General features: G+C 39.1%; 1 protein-coding gene across 1 annotated transcript; it reads left to right on the forward strand.

The window, feature by feature from the left end:
- Positions 1-514: 514 nt before the first annotated feature.
- On the forward strand, positions 515-24,684 carry Pxn (Peroxidasin). The gene is made up of 6 exons (XM_076908059.1): positions 515-864; positions 1,589-2,082; positions 17,751-18,268; positions 20,055-20,823; positions 21,094-21,445; positions 21,653-24,684. Exons 2-6 carry the CDS (start codon positions 1,895-1,897, stop codon positions 23,705-23,707), a joined length of 3,882 nt encoding a protein of 1,293 aa, XP_076764174.1. The 5' UTR covers positions 515-864; positions 1,589-1,894; the 3' UTR covers positions 23,708-24,684.
- The last annotated feature ends 6 nt before the right edge of the window (positions 24,685-24,690 follow it).

Here is a 24,690-nt window from a genome sequence, read left to right on the forward strand (position 1 = left end):
CCAGCTTATTAGAATCTCACGAAGAGGTCTCGACGGAGTAGATTGTCAAGAGGACACGTTTCCACTGGTATCACTTGATTCACTTGCCTAGAGAAACTCCAAGAGGAAGAAGTTCGACGTGGTTCGGTAAATGGGTCAAATACTACAGCATCAAATCATGTGAATAAGTAGATACCACTAAAAATACTACTAAACCAAGAGATATACGGTTTCGCACATTATATAAGGAGTGATAAAAATTACTTTAAATATATCTTGGCATGCCTACATAGTACAGAGAAAGAAAGGAATAAAGAAGGACGAGCACGAGTGTTTTAGCGAAAGAGCCGCGATATTTGAACAATATCATTTGCTATTCTTCGTGTATCATAAAAAGCCTCTAATTGCCCATCTTTTTCTGCAGGTTCGACCCTCGCCAATCTACCCAACAATGGAACACCTTTGCAAATCGATGCGTCCACGTGCGTATGGTTAATAAACAGAAACACAACCGTGCGAAGGGAACGAGGAGCGCGGGGGCGTTGGGAGAGGGGACACACCCGCGAAGAAAATGTTGCGGACGCTCGCTGGCGCGCGGAGCACCGCGACGCGGCTCCAGTAGTAGCCGAGCCGCCGACACGAGACGAGAAGGCAGCGGCGGCGTCCCTTTGCACGTTTTTCTTCCGCTGTCGCCGCCGTTGCTTCATCCACGGACCCTCGCGAACGACAATCGACGGTCGCGCAAGCCCCAAGGAATTCCGCTCGGCGAACACAGAGGCGGGATTAGCCTACCCGGGTCCCGGACTGGCTGGCGCGGTGAAGTTTCTGTGAAGCGAGTGTTCGATCCGTCCGATATTGGAATCGTGGAAGAACTTCCTTCATAAGGTCGAAGAACTCCGAGTTTTCATCAGAGTATTTCAGAGTTTCCGCGAGAGACGGTTTCGGTTACGGCGAGAGTGGACAGCGTGTCTTGTTTGAGATCGAATTGAGATTTTAGATCAAATGTTGAATGATTCAGATGACTTTTTGGGCGCTCGTTCGAGTTTCAACAAATAGGAATAAAAATTGATTTTAATTTATGATAGTAGGGGGATGAACAATGTGTCTGATTTGAATTTTCTAAGTGTGGTTTAAGGGTAAACTCCAAAAGTTTGTCTTGTTAATGGTTTGGTAATAATGAAACGAGGTAGTCGAATGTTGAGCTTGATTTTTTAACTTAAAAAATAGGAAGCTTTTTGTATTTTAATAGTCTTCGTTTAATTGAATTCTTATTATGAGATATATGTATGCAAAATGTCTTTTATAAAGTAAAGGTATTTGCATTACAATTCAATTTATACTATGTGCTTGAACCGGATATACTGCATATGGGGTACAAGACAACTGTCCAGTCGAACTTGAACTGCACGTCCCACTTTCAAAAATATTTCCAGAAGTTAATTTCGCGACACATCTATAAAATCTAAGGATAGTTTTTAAAAAAATTCTGCAATACTCTGTAAATAATTATTTCCCTTTGAATGACACACAAATATTTCAAACCCACCCGGAACGGCGGATACATACAAAAATCTGACCGAACCCTGTTCACTTTTTCTATTTCCATTAGAAACGTTCGACAAATGCACCGGAAAGACGCTGTCAAAGGTCGACAAATTATCCGCCACCCCGTATAGAGTCGGCTGAGCGGGCAAGATTCCACCGATCCTGACTGCAGGACATTCAGCTCCAGTTGGAACGTTACAGGAACGGCTCGTGGATCTCTGAAAGTAGAAGTGAAAGTACCGCGTGTCCAAAGACCACTGCCAGACCGAAGACGCGTTTATCTCGATGACCAGCAGCACGTGCTGCCGTGAAATAGTGCGAGAAGCAGTTTCGATGTGAAGCAGGATCGATCGCACAGGGATACAGCAAAATGAAGCTGGCGTTAAACGTCGTCGTTTGCACACTCCTGTTGATCCTGTCACCGTCCCACGCGGACCAATGGAAGACCGGCAGAAACGTGGAATGCCCTCATAAGTGCATGTGCTTCGGGACCACCGTGCGATGCATGTTTCAGAAGCTGAACCGTGTGCCACGGGTACCAGCCAACACGACGGTCCTGTGAGTAGCTTCTCCCTCGACTTTTACTCTTCTCTTCTTCGTTCTCCACCACCATCGTTTATCCTTGATCCCTGCGGACGATGCCCATATATTTACCATGGCCAGGATACACGGCGCGCCCATCGACGCGTTACCGTGTCCCTGGGCGCGCAGCGAGAAATTGGGATCGGAATAATCGGGATATGTTTACGGTGCTGCCTGTGCCGGTCGTTCTAATTGAAGTACAAGCGAAATTACGTTAACTGCTTTCAACGACGTGTACTTATGATACGCTTCGACGCTTTAGTTATTGGAAGATTCAAGATTTAGGGCGCGTCGTCCAACGTTTGACAATTTTGTTTTATACGTGATTATTCAATGGGAAGTTTCTGAGGATAGAAAGATACAAATGTAGCTTTCAGCTTCGTACTTTGATTTTTTAAAAATAATAGTGGCACGCATAGGGAAATTGTATGTGTTTGCTAATATTCTTCTTAAATGGTTTCATCTAGAGCTGTTTTAGACTTTTTATTTTCTTATGGAAGTTCGAAATTTCTTATCAAAAGTTTAGATATCTCTCTCTTGGGATTCTTTGTCAATTGAATTTTTGTATTCAAGCAAATTTATCAATTAATCAAGATAAGCAAATTTTGATATTAATATCCAATGTTAAATGTGAATGTTAACTACTCGCGCGATACTGTATTAAAGCCACGTTAATTGAACTAAGAAAGTACTGTTGCGGTTCACAAATGGACCGATAATTAGCTACAGTAGGATGATTAAGGAAACTCGCGCTGCATCGGGTCAATTGAAACTTCGCAAGGTTCTTAATGTTAAACCGCCTCGGTCGTATGGGAGCAATAGCTTTTGATTAAAGATACATACTCCTTGAAGTAATTGGAGGATCGCGTTTCATCAACGATGAAAGGAATAGCCTGTGTAGTATAGTAATACGTATATCGTATGACCAAATTATGCAATGTGCTTTATTGCATTTTAAATCGTCGAGCGAACTTATCATGGTTAATAAAATTACTTGGCTCCGTGAGATCTCCATAGATGATGTTATTTTTTAAATTACAAGCTATTTGTCGATTAGTTAATTTAACTGATATTTTATTTCAAATTACTTCAAGGTGTACGCATAATGACTTTGGATAACAGAAACACAGATTTTTTAAAGTAAAAATGGGATTTTAATCCCTTTTGGTCAGTATTTAAATATGAAGGGTCAGTATCCTTTGAAGCCTCCACTGGCAGCTAAATAAATATCAATTAATTAAGTTGTTAGTGAGGGTATTTAATTACTGACTATATAAATACTGACCAAAAGGGATTAAACTGTTGGTCAGTGTTTTACTGATCAATAAAATACAAGCCTTAGAAAATCAATTTTATTATTCAATCATACATTATATGGAAAGCATATACAACTTTAAAAAATGATACTTCATCCATTTGTACAAGCCTGTTTATCTTCCAATTTCCAATATCTTGTAAGTCAACAAAAGTGTAGAGCCAAGCCATGGATTGAGTAACATTCTGGGAAACTACTCGACGATCGTATATCCCTTGTATACACGCATTTCAATAATTCACATCGTGATCTCTCGAACCATCACGATGATCTCCTCTCAAGTGCACTTGCCATCTATTTTTAAAGAGCAGCAAGCAAGTCCCCAAACAAATTTCTATTCCTCCTCTCCATTATTTGTCAAAATTATAACACGTACAAAATCGAACAGACGAATGTACAATAATTAATCGTTCAGTTTCTGCGAAGTTACACAACAGATTGAAATTTCTACTCGTCCAAATATACGAGTATAGAATCGATCAGTTCGACTCTTTCGACCAGCTCGAATGGCAAACTATTTTGGCTCGCGCGTACAATCGTTTCTACCGAAAAATCGATGGAACTTGAAATCGTACCAGAAGATCAATCACGGTCACTGTTCGATATCCCAGCGTCTTTCTATTTTCTGTACGGAGGAGAACTCTGCGTTTTCGAATACAGTTAAAATAGGCATGACTGTCCGGCTTAAACTATATATACGAGAGTCGAACGCGGGCGGACCCGAACGAACGTTTGAAGAGAGGAACAAAGGTGGATTGCGTCGGATGCGAATCCTCGAGAATGCACGTACGCGTGATATCCTATCCGTTTCGAATATTCAAGATGCTTACAACCCTCCATTTCATACAACTTTTCAATCGCAAGTGCCTTTTTAAAGTTTCGACGCATCATCGAGCATCGACGCTTTTTACTTCCCAATTTTAATTCTTCAAATAATTCCACAAATGCTTACAACTCATAATTACCAGATTTAACATGCCTACAATTCATAATTGCCAAAAGCAACGAATTATAATCTCAAAAAATTATTATTTCAATATTTTAACGATTTCTTCTCAACGTGTAATTATTTTCTTCGATGCAAATAAGTTTATATTTGTAAACTTCTTATCCCTTCTTTATCGCAAGAAGCTATTTTGTTTAACTTTGACAAAAATATTAAGATTTGATAAACGTCTGCATATCGGACCAAGAATCTAAGACAGCACGATCGATGGTGCGATAAAACAAAAATTGTGCTGAAAATGTTTCGTATCGTTCTCTGTGTTATCAATATTTCAGAACATGACATCATGCGTGTACATTCAGCCGAAACGAATGCGCTTTGTACACGAGCCACCCCACCAGCTCGCTTTCTTCACTCCTGGCGAGGAGGACGTCCCATTTTTTTCTTTTTCCACGAAAAAAACGGATACAATTCCTTAGAACGGTCGGGAAAGCGATAAGAACCTATCTACAGATAATACACTTACACAAGTAGTGATAATTTTATCGTTAGCGTCATACCCAATCGGGTTAAGGACTTGCCTTCGCTCGTCCGCTTCGAATCGATTGTTTTTATGTATTTCGTGTTGAAAAATATATTTGCAAGCATACGAAATTGTGAAACGCAACGATACAGAGATAATATGGACATAGATAAATATTAACTTTGGAAAATATGAAAAATATACAATTCTACGCGCGACGACCTGCAACGATTGATGTAAAAATACGGATTTTCTAATGTCGAATGGCAGATATTTTTTTTAAGATTATTCTATACACGCGTCTCTGCATAATTGACTGTACGAGGGGAAATTTAAACGAGCTTCCTTCAGAAAGACCATAAAATCCTTATGAAGTCATGTAGAGTCCTGAGCGCGCGCTGGAACGGCTAATCGTAAAAGTCGATCGTTTAAATCGCGAGATCGTCGTTGTTTCAATGACAATCGGATCCTGTTTAGAGAAGAAACGACGAGGCATTTGCATCTGGGGATGACTAAGAAATAATCCGCTCGCGCTGTTGCTTTATCCACGTGTATAATTAAGAGAAATCGTTATTAATTGAACCGTAACCGATCGCGTAATCCGCGGACGACCTCCCGCATAATAAACCGTCGCGATAATAATTTACGCGGCTCTTATCGAACGCGAATACATCAATCGAATCGCGACAATCCGAGGATGTAATTCGATATGACGCGAATTGATCTCCGCTAGGCGAGGCATCGCTATTTTCAGCTGCGATTATTTACTTTTGATCTTCTATTAACCAGCGACAGATATTTTGTATTCGAGATAGAACTTTGCTCGTTTATCATTCGACAAAGTTGCGAACGCATCAAAATTCTAATTGGGTATTTCAAATGGAAAAATATATATAATTAATCCTGCTGTAACGCTATACTCTTGTAACACGGTTTTCATATCGTGGAGTGAGAATTGCGATGGCTCGTTTAGTTTTACATATTTACTGAACTATATCTTGCCTTTTGAATTTAGAATATTTTCTTTTTTAACCGCATGCATCGTAATTTGGTGCTCTGGAAAAGAAATTTTAGAAGAGTAAAGGGAATTCTAAGAAATGTAACCCTTTGATCAGTAGTTGCAGAGGATAAACTTATTCCATCGCAGCTTCTTGAAAAGTGCATCTTTCACTGAAGCTTTCTATCGAAGTGGAAAGTTAAAGGGTAGAGAGGATTGGAAAAAAATTGTCGAAAGTGGTTACGAATGTAAACACGATATCCCATAAATGTTTCCTCCATGTAACGTTCAATTTCACCCAAGAACGATTGCCTTAACCGCGTCTACAAATAACGATTGCATAAAAATCTAATCCCATCCTGTTGTCCGACAGATTGCTATAACAAATTGGCCCAATCGACGAACGCCACGGCGAAGCTCGTTAAGGCGAACACCGTTTCGAAGTGAATCTAAAAAAAAGTATAATTTGCTGTTCTGAGAATGCAGTTTTCGTACAATGCAAAATGGAATTGAATTGCTTAATATTTTACTTATTTTTTAGTATTTTATGGCGTGATTTCTATGTAACATGGCACGAATTAATCGCGTTATAGAAGACTCGAGGGAATTCTAAAAAATTGAACCCTTCGCACCTAGATGTCTCCTCAAACGGTCTTTTCGCTCTCTTTCCACTCATCGTTAGCGATGATCGATTTGCCTTTAAAACTAAGCGACACTGAACACGTACGGATGGATCGTGCAACAAATCCTGTTCGATTTCATACATTATGTATACCCCGTACGCGATAAATCGTTTATATTAAGGAATGATCGAAGAATCTCGTCAGGCAGAGTCGTTAAACTGCCTCGTGTAAACCAACCGTCGCCTGTCCCTAGCTGACTCTATTTCCACACCGACTCGGCTCTTCCGTCTATCTTTTATAACCGTTCTACGTTTAAAACCGACGTGCAGAGTGAGAGGGAGAGGGAAACAAACGGCGCCTGATGGCTCGCAAAGAATTGGTCGAAAGGATCGAGAAAGTGATCTAGCGGAAGCTATTCTTATTGGATAATGTCGTAAAACTGTCAAAAATGAAGTACGCTTCTTGACAATATGATAAGACATTTAATATACAGGTAACCCTCCTATAACACGGTAGTTAGGTTCCTAGAAAATACCGTGTTGTATGAGACCTAGAGTTAGTAGAAGAAGGGAGGTTCTAAAAACTTATTAAAAACAAATAGTCTTTTTTAATTCTACATAAACAACTTAATTTTTATTAAACATATAAATGTATATATATAACACAAAGCAAAAAAGGCAAAAAATGTTTATTTTAATTTTTTTTAATCTAACGCAACTCTAATTTAATAGAGAACGTTTTTTTTGATGGGATGATATCGCCTCATTTTCAGAACTTTTTTCTTTATTTAAAGTTTTTGTATCTTCTTCCCTCTTAAAGAAATCTGTAATTGTACTTTGCTTGCTAGTTCTTACCAGGTCATTGTAAATTTCTCGGTATGGAGCTAGACAGTTTTGCAGCTCCCTTTTGAATTTCCGACTTCTTTCAATGGAAGGGTCTGTATTCAAGAAAAATGACTCAAGATTTTCAGCTAAGCTTAGACCTTCTTGTAATTTTTTTAATGTTAAATTATTAACTACACAATCTTTAGGACAGCAAGCCTCGCCGCGGCTGTAGAAGTACAGTGTGCAAAGGTTTTTGCAGTTTTCTTATCGTGTTATAGCGAAACCGTGTTGTAGGAGGGCTACCTGTACCTAAAAATCAACCATAAATCTAGAAAAGAATCTCATATAGCAAAATAATGGGACACGTTTAAGGAAAGTTGTAGTTTTATTTAAAAAAAGGTATTTTTCTCTTCTTTTTATAAGTTCATCATTTTTCTAACAGACTTTAGACATAAAACTCTCATAATTCATTTCAGCTTCTCTCGATTATGGGTTTAAACTTTCTTAAGACTTTGAGCATGAATTTATTAAATAATTAAAACCAACTTCTCTCGATCACAGTTCTATACTTTTCCAAGACTTTAGAAACGAATCCATTAAATATTTGATTCCAACTTCTCTCGATGATAATTCGAAACTTTTCCAAGCAATGCAATCGAGTTCGATTAGCGGCAGCATCGATTTTGAGAAACTCTGGAAATCCAAGGGTGTCTACCGTCTCATCCATAGAGCGTATGAATAAAATTACTGTTCGTTAGGGCCACGAGTGGTTTTCGTTAAAAGAGGCGCAGAAGATAACCGATAGCACGAATACCTCTCGATGGTTTATCCCTATTCTCGTTAACCTGGAGCACCACTTGCGAAGACAATAGCGGATGGCTGATCGTTTTCTGAGAACGATTAAGTCAAGTCTAGCTGGGTAATCTAACGAGGGAATTGTAAATGCGAATGTTTATAAATTGTGCTCTTCTGGCAGGTAGAAATATTCTGGAAGTTATGCTAAGAACGTATACGGGACAATTAGGCAGGTAAATCGATCTTGAAGATAACTATGCAGAATTTATTAGATTTTCATTTAATTTCTAACAAATTTCTTTTTTTCCTTAAATTTTTCTGTAGCGAATTATTTACATAAAATGAAATGAATGTCTCGATTGTGTCTTGGCAAAATTCCCCTCAATTAGTCGAGTCTTAATGAACACGAATATTTGAATAATTCAGGGTGGAGAGGAGGAAGAAGGGAATGAAAATAATCTCGAGAAATCTGTTTGCAACTGAAATAGATTGTGTCTGAAGAAACAATGTAAGTAGGGTAACGTTCCTGAAAGAAACTGAAAATAGAGAGAGAGAGAGTGAGAGTCACAGTATACGCATAATTTACTTTAATTAATCTACAGTTAATTGAATTTTTATACGACCATAAAGTGCCTCGTCGATCAAATTTATCGTATCGTAAATGATCGAGATGCGAATAACCAAGGAGGAATTTCACTCTCGCAGCTTACACGTATCGATTCTGATCGTAATTCGATATAACGATATACCAAACGGAAATCGTGCTCAATTTATGAGAGAGAAGTAACATTTTTCGCATTTTCCACGATCGTTTCGCATCTGAAGCGTAAGTAGCCGGGTGTTGCGCGTAATTTCGAAGATCAGGGGTCCAATAAAACGACGAAACGGATGGTCCAACGATCGATAGGCAGAGGTAGTACCTATTACGGATATTGACCTGAATATCGAGTATGCTTAAGCGAGTTTCGCCCCCACGGCTTCATTGAATAAATACATCTTTGTTAAACTCGCGATCCACCTTCGCGATAGAAGTTCCTAACGATACAGCGACCGGTTTTCTTTCGACAATTATGCGGGGGGCGCACAATGGATAAATTATTCGGAGGATTGCGCGACAGACAGCGCGCTAAAGTTGAACGTTATCTGCGTTGTTCCCGTTGACAGCGACATTTATGAATAATTTATTAAACATTATCATATTACGATATTGAACGCTTTCGTTTTGTGGATTATACGTTTAATGTGACGCACGCGTTGATACGATTTAAGACTAGAAATCTAATTTTATTATTGGAGCGAAAATTGTACGTTACATTTGTATTTTTTGAGTTCGATAATTGGTCCAAGGATTTTTTGGTAATTTACGTGTTGAAGAGGTTTTTAAGCTGGTAAATTGATCTGTCGAGGTTTCATCTTCGACAAAACTCAGTTTTCTACGTTTTCTCTTAATTAAATTAACTGATCAACAGGTGTTTTAAGAGATATTCACATTTGCCTCAAAAAATGTATGTTCAACAGTCACATAACTATATTTGTATATTTTTTTATCATAAAACGAGGTCGAGCTATTCTGACGACTTTATATCAATTTCGAGGAAGAAAATTTGATCTGGCAATGCCTCTACCTTTAAAAAACACACTTAATAATTACAATAATCATTTTAGAAGCAATTGTAATTTGTAATATTTTCTTTTCATTAATTATTTGATTAGAGAAACAAATTGTACTAGCAATATGAAGGAACCTAAAAAATGATATCATTATTAATGTCAATATTTAAAAAAAAAACCAAGCAAATGCTTGGCGTTTCACATACTAATTATTATTACCAGCACAGAATCGTAGTTTTCAGCAAGTTTTGCTAATCGTGACTAGAAGAATAAACATTCCCTCTGAACCTACTAACGAGGCTACTTAAAAGTTTCATCTTGCGAGACACAATCGTATTCAGACCGCAGCATCGGACGAACAAGGTATATAAAAATAGTTCGTGAGGAAGATTACAAAATATCGTAATTCCCCGCAAGACTATCCATGAATCATAAACCGTGTGGTGAATTATGACGTGGTGTCGCGCAAATACGGTGAATAAAAAGTAAAAGACACGAGGACGGAAACGCGAGCGTCGTTCTTTATTCGCCTTGGAAGGTACGACTCTTTAAGTGCCCTCTGTCGACGTCATCCGTTTCCTCTGCCGCAAATTTCGATCGTCTCGTTGGTAATCGGTTAAACATTGACCCATTCATCGCCAGACAAATTCGAGCGTTTTGCATTGGGCGTCGAGATTTTTTCTATTAAGTTTATACTCATCTTGTGACAGATCGCGACCAATCTGAACTTGTAAAGCTTGAGATTGACGGTTTTCGTACATAGACGCTTACTATGAGATATCTCTTATTTGGCAGTTTTAATCCATTCACTGTCAAATAAATTCGAGCGTTTTACATTGAGCGTTGAGATTTTTTCTATTAAGTTTATACTCATCTTGTGACAGATCGCGACCAATCTGAACTTGTAAAGCTTGAGATTGACGGTTTTCGTACATAGACACTTACTACAAGATATTTCTTAGTTGGCAGTTTTAATCCATTCACCGTCAAACAAATTCGAGCGTTTTGCATTGGGCGTCGAGATTTTTTCTATTAAGTTTATACTCATCTTGTGAGGGATCGCGAACAATTTAAACTTGTAAAGCTTAAGATTGACGGTTTTCGTACATAGACACTTACTACAAGATATTTCTTAGTTGGCAGTTTTAATCCATTCACTGTCAAATAAATTCGAGCGTTTTACATTGAGCGTTCAGATTTTTTTGATTAAGTTTATACTCATCTTGTGACAGATCGCGAAAAATCTAAACTTGTAAAGCTTGAGATTGACGGTTTTCGCACATAGACGCTTACTACGAGATATCTCTTATTTGGCAATTTTAACCCATTCACCGCCAAACAAAATCAAGGGTTTTGCACTGGGCATTGAGATTGTTTTGATCGCGATGAGACATAGACGCGACATAGACGCTTACTATGAGATATCTCGTAATTAGCAATTTTGGTACATAAGCGTTTACTACGAGATATCTCGTAGTTGGCAGTTTTGGTTCATAAACGCTTACTACGAAATATCTCGTAGTTGGCAGTTTTGGTTCATAGACGCTTACTATGCGATATCTCGTAGTTGGCAGTTTTGATTCATAAACGCTTACTATAAGATATCTCGTAATTGGAAGTTTTAACCCATTCACCGCCAAACAAATTCGAGCATTTTGCACTGGGCGTCGAGATTTTCTTTATTAAGTTTATACTCATCTTGTGACGGATCACGATCAATCTAAATTTATAAAGCTCGAGATATTTCGTAGTTAGCGATTTTGGTATATAGACGCTTATTACAAAATGTCTCGCAGTTGGTAGTTTTAACCCATTCATCATCAGAAAAATTCGAGCGTTTTACACTAGGCATTGAGATTTTCTTTATTAAGTTTATACTCATCTTATAACGGATCGCGACCAATTTAAATTTGTAAACCTCGAGATATCTTGTAGTTAGCGTTTTTGGTACATAGACACTTACTACGATATATCTCGTAGTTGGCAGTTTTGGTACACAAACGCTTACTACGAGATATCTCGTAGTTGACAGTTTTAACCCATTCACCGCCAGACAAATTTGAGCGTTTTGCACTGGACGTCGAGATTTTTTTTTATTAAATTTATACTCATCTTGAGATGGATCGCTACCAGCCTAAACTTGTAAAGCTTGAGATTGGCGGTTTTGGTAGATAGACGCTTACTACGAGTTATCTCTTAGTTGGCAGTTTTAACCCATTCACCACCAAACAAATTCGAGCGTTTTGCACTGGACGTCGAGATTTTTTTTATTAAGTTTATACTCATCTTGTGATGGATCGCTACCAGCCTAAACTTGTAAAGCTTGAGATTGGCGGTTTTGGTAGATAGACGCTTACTACGAGGTATCTCGTAGTTAGCAGCAGTTCTGATACGTAGACACTTACTACAAGATATCTCGTAGTAAGCGTCTATGTACCAAAATCGCCTACTACGAGATATCTCGTAGTAAGCGTCCATGTACCAAAATCGCCTACTACGAGATATCTCGTAGTAAGCGTCTATATACTAAAACTGCCAACTACGAGATATCTCGTAGTAGGCGATTTTGGTACATAGGCGCTTACTACGAGATATTTTGTAGTTGACAGTGAATGGTTTAATAGCGACAATTTTTTATCGAGTCGATCGCATTGCCGTCCGCATGCCGCGAAGGAAATTACAGCGACCAGTATGGGCAAATAACACCTACCATTAAATATTCAATCCAGACGTAAAATAGCTTAACCGCTGCGCCGCGGTGAAAGTAAATTTATTTCACGGTTATTATCATTTTTATTAGCTCCTTTCTACCTCGCGACACGTCGTACGTGTTGGACAAATTTAGAATTCGATAAGCTTTTTTTTCCTCACATTGGTCATCAATCTTTTACGTAAACGTTAGAAAATTCTGTCCGTTAATATCGTTTCAGATTTCGATGGATATGCTCGTTTGTGGCACGTGTGGCTGTCTCTGTTTGTCGTTGCATTTGTGCGCAAGTGCTCTTCTAAATTGGCTGAAAGAAAAGTGCGTCGTGCAATTAAGATGCGAGAAGCGATCGTGTAAACGTGGTTACTGATGAGGCTCATTTATAACGCTGTTTTGTACGAATTCAGAGTTGGGCTGGGGAATTCTGTCGCGTTCGCAATATTCTCCAGACTTAGCATTCTCTAATTATCATTTGTTGTTCTCCTTGCACGATTTCTGGGGGATAAAATAATTTTTAACTAGAGCAAATGTTAGCCAAGTACTACTCGAGTTCTTCGTTTCTAAAAACAAAGGATTTTTTTAAGAAATAGCATTTGCAAATTGTTATCAGGCTGGCAAAAAATCGTAAGTTACGATGGAAATTATATTGTACAATAGATATTATTAAATTAATATATGAAAAAGGAAATTAGAGGAGCAGTACGAAGAAAAATTCGTGAATGTATACAAAATAGAAGATCTTCTTTTATTGTAATTTAATTTCTCACGAATTTTTATGTTAAAAAACAGACAAAACATTTATTGATTTTAGTAGATAAATGTGAAAAAATATTACTGAAAATATTTTGTGATTTCTCTTCAATATATTAATACGAATATTATACTTGCTAACACTAATTGCATCTGATAACATTTCAATTTAAAAATAGAATTTAAAAATATAAATAATATATTATATATATTAAAAAATAATACATATATTAAAAATATAAATTTAATTTAAAAGTATTTCAAATAAAATTCAGTTATTAAATACATTAAGTCTTTCTAGTCACGAAATATAAAATTATTATATTTTTTTTATATATAATATCGTTGCACATAGACGTGTGGTTGATACTTGCGCTACAATTTTATTAGCTTCATAAAGAAACAAATATGCGTTTAATATCATGCGCTATGGAATACCATCGATTAGCTTACGGCTTGCCTACTTGTTAAATGAGTCGCTGCAAATGCTTATGGACAAGTGTTCAAAGGGTATTCAACTGGCTCGATGTAAATGTCGTAGTGCCTACACAACAGTTTAAAATATTAGTGATCCGTGAACAAGCGAAATTTTTTTACCTCATTCAGTGCTATTTGTTCTGCATCGCACATATCCGTTCAGAATTCTTACCCTTTGCTCGCCACTTGTACTGTGCTTCTCAGAGTTTAAGTTTCAAAGTTAATAAGTTCTAAAGTTCCAAGCAACGCGATGACGCTTTTTCAGTTTCTATGTCACAAAATAAGCAAGTTTTAAAATTCTAAGCAACGCGGCGCTTCCCACTTTCTACGTTTCATAGTAAGTTATAAAGCTGTATGCAACGCAATGGCGCTTTTCAGATTCTAAGTTTCAAAGTAAGCAAGTTCTACAGTACCATGTAACGCGATGGCGCTTCTCAGTTTTTGTGTCACAAAGTAAGGAAGTTCTAAAGTTCTAAGCAACGTGGTGGCGCTTCTCAGTTTCTGTGTCGTAAAGTAAGGAAGTTCTAAAGTTCTAAGCAACACAATTGCGCTTTTCAGATTCTGCGTTTCAAACTATATAAGTTCTAAAGCTCTATGCAACGCGATGGCGCTTCTCAGATTCTAAGTTTCAAAGTAAGCAAGTTTTATAGTTCCATGCAACGCGATGGCGCTTCTCAGATTCTAAGTTTCAAAGTATATAAGTCCCAGTGTTCTAAGCAACACGATGGCGCTTTTCACTTTCTACGTTTCAAAGTGTATAAGTTCTAAAGTTTCAACTTTCTTAAGTTCTAAACTTAGTTAACACTCAGTTACTTAAAAGATAACTTTTTCCTAAGTTCTAAAGTTCTCAACTTTTACGCTTCATAGTAAGCAAGTTATAAAGCTCTATACAACGCGATGGGGTTTATAAGCTCCACATCTCAAAATAAGCAAATTCTAAAGCTCTAAGCAACACGGTAGCACTTCTCACTTTCTACGTCCCAAAGTAAGCAAATCCTAAAGGTTCCATGCAACGCTATGACACATTGAAAAAAACAATCCACTGAATCGATGAACTTCATTGGTCCACAAAATTGTAATTCCAAATAGCAAATTAATATCATCGACTGCTGTTCATTTTTTATACTTTCTTCTCGCGTTTTATCCTCACATAATCATTTCATCAACACTGCATCATCACTCAATACAAAATTAACAATTCTGAGGACTGAAAATGTCCTCAAAAGCCACGAGAAGCAGAGAGAAGAACTGAAACACGAGCACAGATGCGCGCAAAAGCTTTTCAATACGAAGAATCGTTACATCGCGACGTTTTCGCGGGAAAATCGCTCTCGTTTTCTTGGCCCGTGCATCGCGAGACAAAACGAGCCGCTGGATAATCAGCTGCCGCGATAAAGAGGTCGAAACACCGACGCGTCGAACCGAGAAACTCGCCCAGCAATTTAGACGGGTGGAAATAACGTGCAACGAGTCGAATAAAATCGTTAATTAAGTGGCGCGAGCTTTATGACTCGCGCAGATCGTTGCAGTGGCGAACCATGTAATGCCGCCTGACTCGACGGCCATTATGGTCCCTCCGTGGGGTGCACAGTCGCTGGAGGAAATCTAAGAAACCGCTCGAATTCCTAGCTGAGATATTTGTAACGTGCGCGCTGATTTCATGAGTTTATAGGAGACTCGGTTAATTCCAGGCTTTGCTCAGACGTTTATAAATTACGGCTGTTGGAAAAGATCTAGTGGAACTTTAAATTTGATCAACGATTAATACCAAATCATAGTTGAATTGTATCTTTTCTCAGCGTGTGATTTACAAAAATGATTTAAACACTTTAAGAGATTTATAGTAGAATTATTGATGTACGTGAAATCGTTTTCAGAGAAAGAGGATTTGATTTCAATCCAGATGGCTGAATATACCATTGTGGAATGTTGAAAATGGGTTTTCTAAATAACTAATAGCGATTTATTTTTCTATAGTGTTCTTTATTTCCACGCACTGGAAGTGATCTTTGCTTTGTACTCTCTCTAAAGAACTGAACTGAAGTTAAAACGGTTACTAATCATGTCTGTGCGCAAGACTCTATCGCCTTTTATATAAACAAATTTTAGAAGTATATATCTGTAAAGAAAATTGCCATCTCTTCTTACTCGAGGACAAGAGATTAATTTTTGTATTTGGTTTCCAGCGAAAACCAACATGAAACCTCGTTTATCAAGCCCAACAGCTCATTGATATTCTTAATGACTTCTAATTTTTGGTGGTGAAGCGGATCAAGTAATAAGTGTCAGTCAGTAGAACGAGTAGCAATAGTCAGCCAGAAGATTCAGTTGACCGTGTCACATTTCAACAAGCGGGGTTCAGATAATTTAGCTCCACTGGATGCACGTACCAATAATGAAACGAGACGTATTAAATGCGGATCGAGACAAGCGTGGAGATCTGAGTTTCTGTGGATTTGTGAAATCCTTTTGTTCGAACGACAACAATAGAGAAGCACTCGAGTACATCTCTCGATTTTACAACCTCGTTATACTTCGTCGAGCCATTATGCTACAGTTTCGTTTCATTCCGTGTTTCAAATGAATCTAGCGAAGCTACGATGGTGTTTCTGCACCACGTTTCATAGTAGCATAACAGAGACTTTAATTCAAAGGTCTCATTCAGGAGCACGCTGGATTTTTCTGTCTGGAAAATCTGCGTAAGAATATCAGGGATCACTTAGCGAGTTTCATTGTAAGAAGGTGTCTCGATTGTAACCTAACCTAGCTTCTATCCTGTCGATCGCAGGCCACCAATCGATGCGCAGAACCCTGGCTATTGCTCAATTGTGAGAGGGACATAAAAGCCAGCCCACATAGCGATCTTTCTGCGTAATCTCCGAGTCTGCGAGCCTCGTTGTTCGACTTATGCAAATCCGGGATAATTTCAGGAATTGAACCCTCATTATTCGATTCTTCGAGGACTCTTGTCTCTCTTGCTCGATTTTTCCTTCTCTTTGCGATCATTTTAGATTTTAAGTATTCCTTATCGCAATTAAAATTGTAGCTTTAATAATTTACCATCCCTCAATTCACAAAAGTATACCTATTTTCCAAAATCCGGGATAATTTCAGGAATTGAACTCTCATTATTCGATTCCTTGAGGATTCTTCCCTCTTCTCCTCGATTCTTCCTTCTATTTGCAGCCATCTTAGATTCTAAGTATTCCTTATCGCAATTAAAATTTCACCTTTAATAATTTACCATCCCTCAGGAATTGAACCCTCATTATTCGATTCTTCGAGAACTCTTGTCTCTTTTGCTCGATTCATCCTTCTCTTTGCGATCATTTTAGATTCTAAGTATACCTTATTACAATTAAAATTTCATCTTTACTATCCTACCATCCCTCAATTCACAAAGGTATACCTATTTTTCAAAATCCAGGATAATTCCAGGAATTAAACCATCATTATTCGATTTTTCGAGGACTCTTATCTCTTCTCTTCGATTTTTCCTTTTCTTTGCGATCATCTTAGATTCTAAGTATTCCTTATCGCAATTAAAATTGTAGCTTTAATAATTTACCATCTCTCAATTCACAAAAGTATACCTATTTTCCAAAATCCGTGATAATTTCAGGAATTGAACCCTTATTATTCGATTCTTCGAGGATTCTTATCTCTTCTCTTCGATTCTTCCTTCTCTTTGCAATCATCTAAGATTCTAAGTATTCCTTATCACAATTAAAATTGTAGCTTTATTAATTTACCATCCCCCAATTCATAAAAGTATACCTATTTTCCAAAATCCGGGATATTTTCCAAAATTTCAGGAATTGAACCCTCATTATTCGATTCTTCGAGGACCCTTATCTCTTCTTCTCCATTCTTCCTTCTCTTTGCAATAATCTTAGATTCTAAATATCCCTTAAAATTTCACCTTTAATATTCTACCATCCTTAATTCACAAAATTATATCCATTTTCCAACTAAAACAAACAGATATATTTATAGATTATAAATACGTTTACTTGAATTAAATTTTAACGTTAATTGATGTAACATAAGAAAAATGACGAATGTACACTTTTCAGGGATCTGCGATTCAACAACATAGCCGAAATTCGACCAGACTCGTTCCACGGGCTACGCGATCTCCACACGTTGCTCTTGAACGACAACCGCATACGACACATCCCTCCAAGGACCTTCGAGGGCATGCCCAGTCTGAGGATCCTCTACTTGTACAAAAATCGTTTGGAACGGATCTCACCAGGGGCGTTCTCTGGTCTACCCAAATTGGAGCAATTATATCTGCACTACAACCATCTGAAGGAAATTAAGAAGGGCACGTTCAACGATCTCCCGTCGCTGGAGAGGCTGTTCTTGCACAGCAATCAGCTGCATCATCTTCCTGCGGACGCGTTCCAGAACGTGGGACCCATGACCCGGCTACGTCTCGACAGCAACGCTCTCGTATGCGATTGCAATTTAGTCTGGCTGGTGCAGAGGCTCCAGAGCAAACCGTCCGAGATGGCTGCCATTTGCCAGGCGCCTAACGAGATGAAAGGGAGATCGTTGACGACCATGTCGCCGGACGATTTTCATTGCAGTTGAGTAATTCGACCGCCTAGATTATGCGTGATTATAGAAATGACTAGGAAATGTGTAGAAACGTGTGGATTTTGGTACATTGGAATTAACGTGGATTAGAATTCGATTGAGAGGATTATAGTATTTTTAAATGGATATTAGATTCAGAGGAATTAGCATGTTGCTCACTGCTAATGCTCTGCTAAAATTTCCTGTGGTATCAACAATTTTAACAACGCACAATTCATATTACAGGACGTATAATGGAACTGGAATTTTAATATTTTAAAATGAATATTAGATTTAGAGGCATTAACACGTTGTTCACTGCTAATGCTCTGCTAAAATTTCCTGTGGTATCAGCAATTTTAACAACGTACAATTTATATTACAGGATGTATAATAGAACTGGGATTTTAATATTTTTAAAAGGATATTAGATTCAGAGGAATTAACACGTTGCTCACTGCTAATGCTTTGCTAAAATTTCCTGTGGTATCAGCAATTTTAACAACGCACAATTCATATTACAGGACTGTAGTGAAACTGGAATTATTTCTTGAAATTAGTATATATTTAAGTAGTTCCATTATTTGGATGCAAATAAATAATTCTAAAGATTAGATAAACCAACTCCCTTTCTTTAGTGGTACGTTATAGAAATTACAGATGTAACAGGTTTCTTGTAAACTTCGCGTACTCTCGTTACAAATTCTTCCTTAGACGTAAAAATAATGAAGAAATCATGCACGTGCTCTAAAAGTAGAAAATTCGTTCTCGATCAGTAATGTCTGCGATATGAAAGCGAGAATTGTCGTTTCCAGTCAGTGCTTAACTTAGAAGTGTGCTTAACTTCTATAGCAAACAAAATGTGGAAATAAGGATGTACGACAGAATCGAAATGGGAAGAGATTAACGTTATAAAATATTAACCACTGGCAGCAGGATGAAGTATCGACTACCGCGTTTTAAACGTTGGTTTATGACTCTCGCGAGGCGCATCGTTCTTAATGGCGTTAAGGGAGCTTCGTTTTATGATATTAGAAAATACCGTTAGTTACAGTTAGTTTTTACGCTTGAGAACTTTTTATCGGGAAAGTTCATTCGCCAGAGGTAATAAAGACAAAGTGGCGAGAGTTGGTGTGCTATTCGCAACGGCAGACCAGCTTTCTCGATTATCCTTGATTACCTGCTGATACACGCGCTATCCGGAAGAAGGGTTTATCTATATAAATAAAAGAATATCGCGGTTCGTGTCTGCTCTGAGAACGTTCTAATAAACTTCGTCCAACAAAACGACTGATGCTGCGAGCTTCGAACTAGACCAGATTCAGTTGCCGTAATCGTACATCGTTTTATCTTCATGACTGCAAATAAACCTACTTAACGTTAGTTATTTGCTAGTTTTACCGTGGCTAAACCAGATTGATAAACTAGTAATAAATTCCATTGTAAATACAACCACACGTGGTACTTTAAATAGGCCAACTAGTCTTCACCCAAGATGGAACTTATTTATGAAACGCATTATCTCAATTATACAATTGATTATAACACAACACTACCAACGACATAATAGCAGGATGTGGTGTAATTATTATAAAACTGGCTATTGGAAATGCAGAGTACAAATTCTTCAGTTAAAAATCTCTGTGGAAAGAAGATAGAGGTTTATGAAAAAATAAGAAGAGATCCTCGATGAAATAATATTTATCACTTAATACTTTTAGTTACACGAAATCTTGTATATTAAAGGCAAAAGAAACCTATTAGAAAGTACCATTAAAATTCCTTTCGTATTTCAGCCAAGCCACGAATAATGAATGGGCCTGAGGACGTGGAGGTTCGACTGGGCGAGACAATCAGTTTCACCTGCGAAGTGATAGGCGACCCAACTCCAGAGATCAAGTGGATGCGAGACTCGAACGAGGTGCCCGTCGACGGGACCCGTTGCGTGATCCAAGACGATGGGACATTAATAATATCCGACGTAACCGAGCAGGACACTGGCGAATACGAATGCGTGGCCAAGAGCGAAATGGGCTTAATAAAATCGAGAAAGGCTAGAGCCGTGATCACAGTGCCACCCTCGTTGAGGTTTACAGAGTTACCAGAATCGCAGACGGTTGCTATCGGCGAGGACGTTACCTTCACCTGCAAAGTGGACGGTCGTCCTGCCCCAGTTATTAAATGGTGGAGAAACGAGCAACGATTGAACGAAGGTGGCCGCGTCGCCATAGAGAACGAAGGGAGTTTGTTGAGAATATTCGCTGTGAAGGAGTCAGACTCTGCCAGATACGTTTGTCAAGCGGCGAATTCTAATGGAGTGGCGGAGACGAGCGCGGATCTGAGGGTGGTGGACGAGATTTACAGTCCACCCAAGCTAACGTACCAGCCTCACGATATGGAGGCGGAACCAGGGGCCATTATCGAGGTGCCTTGCAGAGTGGACGGTGTTCCAAAGCCAGTGATACAGTGGAAGAAGGATGGAACCACTGTGGAAGGGGACAGATTCCGAATATCTCGTGCGGGTAGCTTGTATCTTTATAATGTCACTGCTGCAGACACTGGAAGGTGAGCTTGTGTGCTGTTATTTATTTTATGGGCACTGAAAAGTGTTAAGCGTTACAAAAAAATGTAAAGAATACAGATAAATTTGTACTCTTTGCTCTTGGAGTGTGCTCTGTGGCTCGATGGAACTTGAAAGCATTTGTTATGGTAGCACGTTTCTTAAGAAAAATATATCAGACGCGAAGGACTAAAGTTGTTCCACGTGCAACGGCAGATTGTGATTTGTAGACACGTTTGAATTTAATTGCCACTAATAAGGAATTGTGTGTGCAGATACGAGTGCTCAGCCGTGAACCAATATGGTCGTACAACCGCCCAGGCGTTGGTGCGCGTTCGCCAGCCAGGAGCAACAGATGTTCTGGTGATAAGAGCCTTCACGGATGCCATGCAGGAAATCGATCGGGCCATAAATAATACGCTGGCGAGTCTCTTCAGTGGCGCCAAGTCTGCGCGTACCAATCCATTTAGCCTCGCGCGTTTCCCGGACGCTGTCGGTCGTGCAGCTGCCAGACCGGCGGAAATTTTTGAAAGAACGCTCGTCAACATACGACGGATGGTAAACGCTGGCATGAGTGCCAACACCACCTCCGAATTCCGATACGAGGAGATTCTGACGGCAGAACAGGTGTGTCCTACCAGTTCCAATTTTGCTCCACCTCTTTCTAGCTTCTGCCAACTTGTTTATTTTTTATTTTTACCATTTCTCAAGTATTATCGTTATAATTGTTATCGACCACAAAAAAAACTATTTCTATAATGGCGTATTTAAAGAAAAAATACCATTTTTGGGAATAACAGTTAGGGTGTTGATAAAAGTTTGTTCTCCTTTTAGGTCAGAGAGATCGAACGATTATCTGGATGCACTGGCCACAGACACAGACAAAACTGCACCAACATGTGCTATCACAGCAAGTACCGCAGCATAGATGGTAGTTGTAACAACCTGCATCGTCCGACCTGGGGTTCCTCCTACACAGGTTTCCGTAGAGTTTTACAGCCGATCTACGAGAACGGATTTTCATCACCAGTCGGCTGGGAGAGGGGGCGTCGTTATTACGGATATCCAAAACCTTCAGCGCGACTTATTTCCACAACCCTGATATCCACTCATAACGTCACTCCAGACGTAGGAATCACGCATATGGTAATGCAATGGGGTCAATTTCTGGACCACGACTTGAGTCATGCCCTCCCAGCAGTCTCCAGTGAATCCTGGGACGGTATAGACTGCAAAAAGTCCTGCGACAATGCCGCGCCATGTTTCCCTATGAATGTTCCGCCAGGTGACCCCAGAGTTAATAACAGAAGATGCATCGATTTTATCAGAACGAGCGCAGTCTGCGGTTCTGGCGCGACCAGTATACTGTGGGGCAGTTTCACGCCGCGAGAACAATTAAATCAATTGACTAGTTACATGGATGCATCCCAGGTATACGGTTACGACGACGCCTTGGCCAGAGATCTACGCGACTTCACTACCGATCACGGCCTGTTGCGAGAAGGGCCCGCGATTCCTGGCCACAAACCTCTTCTTCCATACGCTTCTGGTCAGTTTGTCGATTGCAGGAGAAATCCGTTGGAAAGTTCCATCAACTGTTTCGTAGCTGGGGATATCAGAGCCAACGAGCAAGTGGCTCTTCTGGCGATGCATTCGATTTGGTTACGCGAGCATAATCGTATAGCTCGTCAGTTCCGTGAAATAAACCCACATTGGAACGGGGAGAAACTGTATCAGGAGGCGAGAAAGGTCGTCGCAGCGGAGATGCAGCATATCACTTACCAACACTGGATGCCCCACGTGTTCGATGGTACCGCGGATGAACTTTTAGGTCCGTATCGAGGGTACAATCCTAACATAGATGCTAGTATTTCCAACGTATTCGCCACTGCGGCTTTAAGGTTCGGTCATACGTTGATTCAACCGCAATTGGAGCGTCTGAACGCATCGTTTCAATCGATCCCTCAAGGCCCTCTTAAGCTAAGAGACGCCTTTTTCGCGCCGTGGAGATTAGTCGAGGAAGGTGGCGTGGATCCTCTGATGAGAGGGATGTTTGCCACCCCTGCGAAGTTAAAGTTACCCGAGGAGAACCTGAACTCTGAGCTGACGGAACAGCTGTTCCGCACTGCTCACGCGGTAGCGTTAGATTTAGCCTCGATGAACATCCAACGTGGCAGAGACCACGCTCTGCCTGGTTATCTAGAATGGCGACGATTCTGCAATATGTCGCACGTGGAGACGTTCGAGGATCTTGCAGGTGAAATTCGTAGCGCTAGGGTCAGACAAAAATTGCGGGAATTGTACGGTCATCCTGGGAATATCGATGTTTGGGTGGGTGGAGTGTTGGAGGACCAACTTCCTAATGCCAAAGTAGGACCACTGTTCAAGTGTCTTTTGCTAGAGCAGTTCAAACGCACCAGAAACGGTGATAGGTTCTGGTACGAGAATCCAACTGTCTTTAAGTCGGAACAATTAGCTCAGATAAAGCAAACGAGCTTAGCTAGAATCCTGTGCGACAACGGTGACAATATCAATAGAGTTCAACCGAATGTGTTCTTACTGCCAGAGGGTGACAATAAGTTCGTCACCTGCGATGAAATTCCGTACGTTGACCTGAGGATTTGGTCTGATTGCTGCGAGGGGTGCGAGGATAATAGTAACACGATTTCGAGATTCAGACGTAGCGCAGCTAAATATCTGCCAGCGTTAAATAATGTCCCGTTAAACGATATAAGTACGCAGAGTTCAACTGAGAAAATGGCATATTTAGAGAAAACGATCGAGGAAACGAAACAGGAGGCTAGGAGAGTCAAAGAGTTCGCGGACTCTTTGTCTAACAAAATAGACGAATTACGATCACTTTTAGATGATATGAAGAGATCGAAATAAAACAGTGGACGATGTGCCATTTTTTTTTTTTTCGATGCTCGTCCATTTTTATTCACCTAAATTCATTTTACTTTAAGCGCTCATCACAACTCGATACATTTATAATTGTATATACACGAATCGTAGAAGCTGTTAGATCGAGTTGAAGAAGCCGATTTCTTGTTGCTCCTTCGCTTGACTCGATTGGTCATTTAAATGTCTGCTACTATCTCTAGTCTCATTTGATATGTTAATGGTACTAAAAAGAGCTTAATATTTATAGAGGCAATACTAGAGCTCGTTATTCTGTTGCGACTTTTTACTTTCATCCTCGTGCTACGAAGAGCTACAGGTCGCTTTAGCTGGTAATGTAATCTAGCTGTTCACGTTTCTCCACTGATTCCAGTAAAATTGTTTACGCGTGTAACCAATGTTTCTTGGCACTCTGTGCGACGTGTATCTGGACGTGTACTTCGAAAATACGGAATTACAGATATTATTTCTTATCACTAACATTTTAATCGTTTTTTAATGCAAGTGTATTGTTTCCTCTTTGTTAGCAGCACAAGGATTTACATATCACTTTGCTCCTCCTGTCACATATGCATACACATACAGACACACACACACACACACACGCATACATATGTTAAATAATATCTATATTACATTCATTGCAGGTGTTAGTGGTATAAAAAAATCACGTTAATTATTTCTGCATCTAGCATGAAGAAAGGAGAATAATAAATATATGCGTCATTTAATATATATATTTTTTACATTAATTATTGCTATATGGAACTACATTTCTACAATCTTATCTGTGTGCCATGTGTTCATTTTATATTATATACATGTTAGCTCTTGCGAAACGTTACAAGTATTATAGAAACTGTTTATTAACATTTTTAGAAACACCCGAACCTTTGTAACTGTATATTAAATATAATAAAAAAAATATTTAAAAGAAATTAGAAGTAGATCAGCATGCGAAGAACACTAAT

This window comes from Xylocopa sonorina, chromosome 17, assembly GCF_050948175.1.
Source record: "Xylocopa sonorina isolate GNS202 chromosome 17, iyXylSono1_principal, whole genome shotgun sequence".
Lineage (NCBI taxonomy): Eukaryota > Metazoa > Arthropoda > Insecta > Hymenoptera > Apidae > Xylocopa > Xylocopa sonorina.

Excerpts from the sequence above, each read along its gene's own strand:
- Pxn (XM_076908059.1), top strand. The coding sequence starts at position 1,895 with ATGAAGCTGGCGTTAAACGTCGTCGTTTGCACACTCCTGTTGATCCTG. Across the intron at positions 2,083-17,750 it reads CCAGCCAACACGACGGTCCT|GGATCTGCGATTCAACAACA; the intron begins GTGAGTAGCTTC and ends TACACTTTTCAG. Across the intron at positions 20,824-21,093 it reads ACTGCTGCAGACACTGGAAG|ATACGAGTGCTCAGCCGTGA; the intron begins GTGAGCTTGTGT and ends TTGTGTGTGCAG.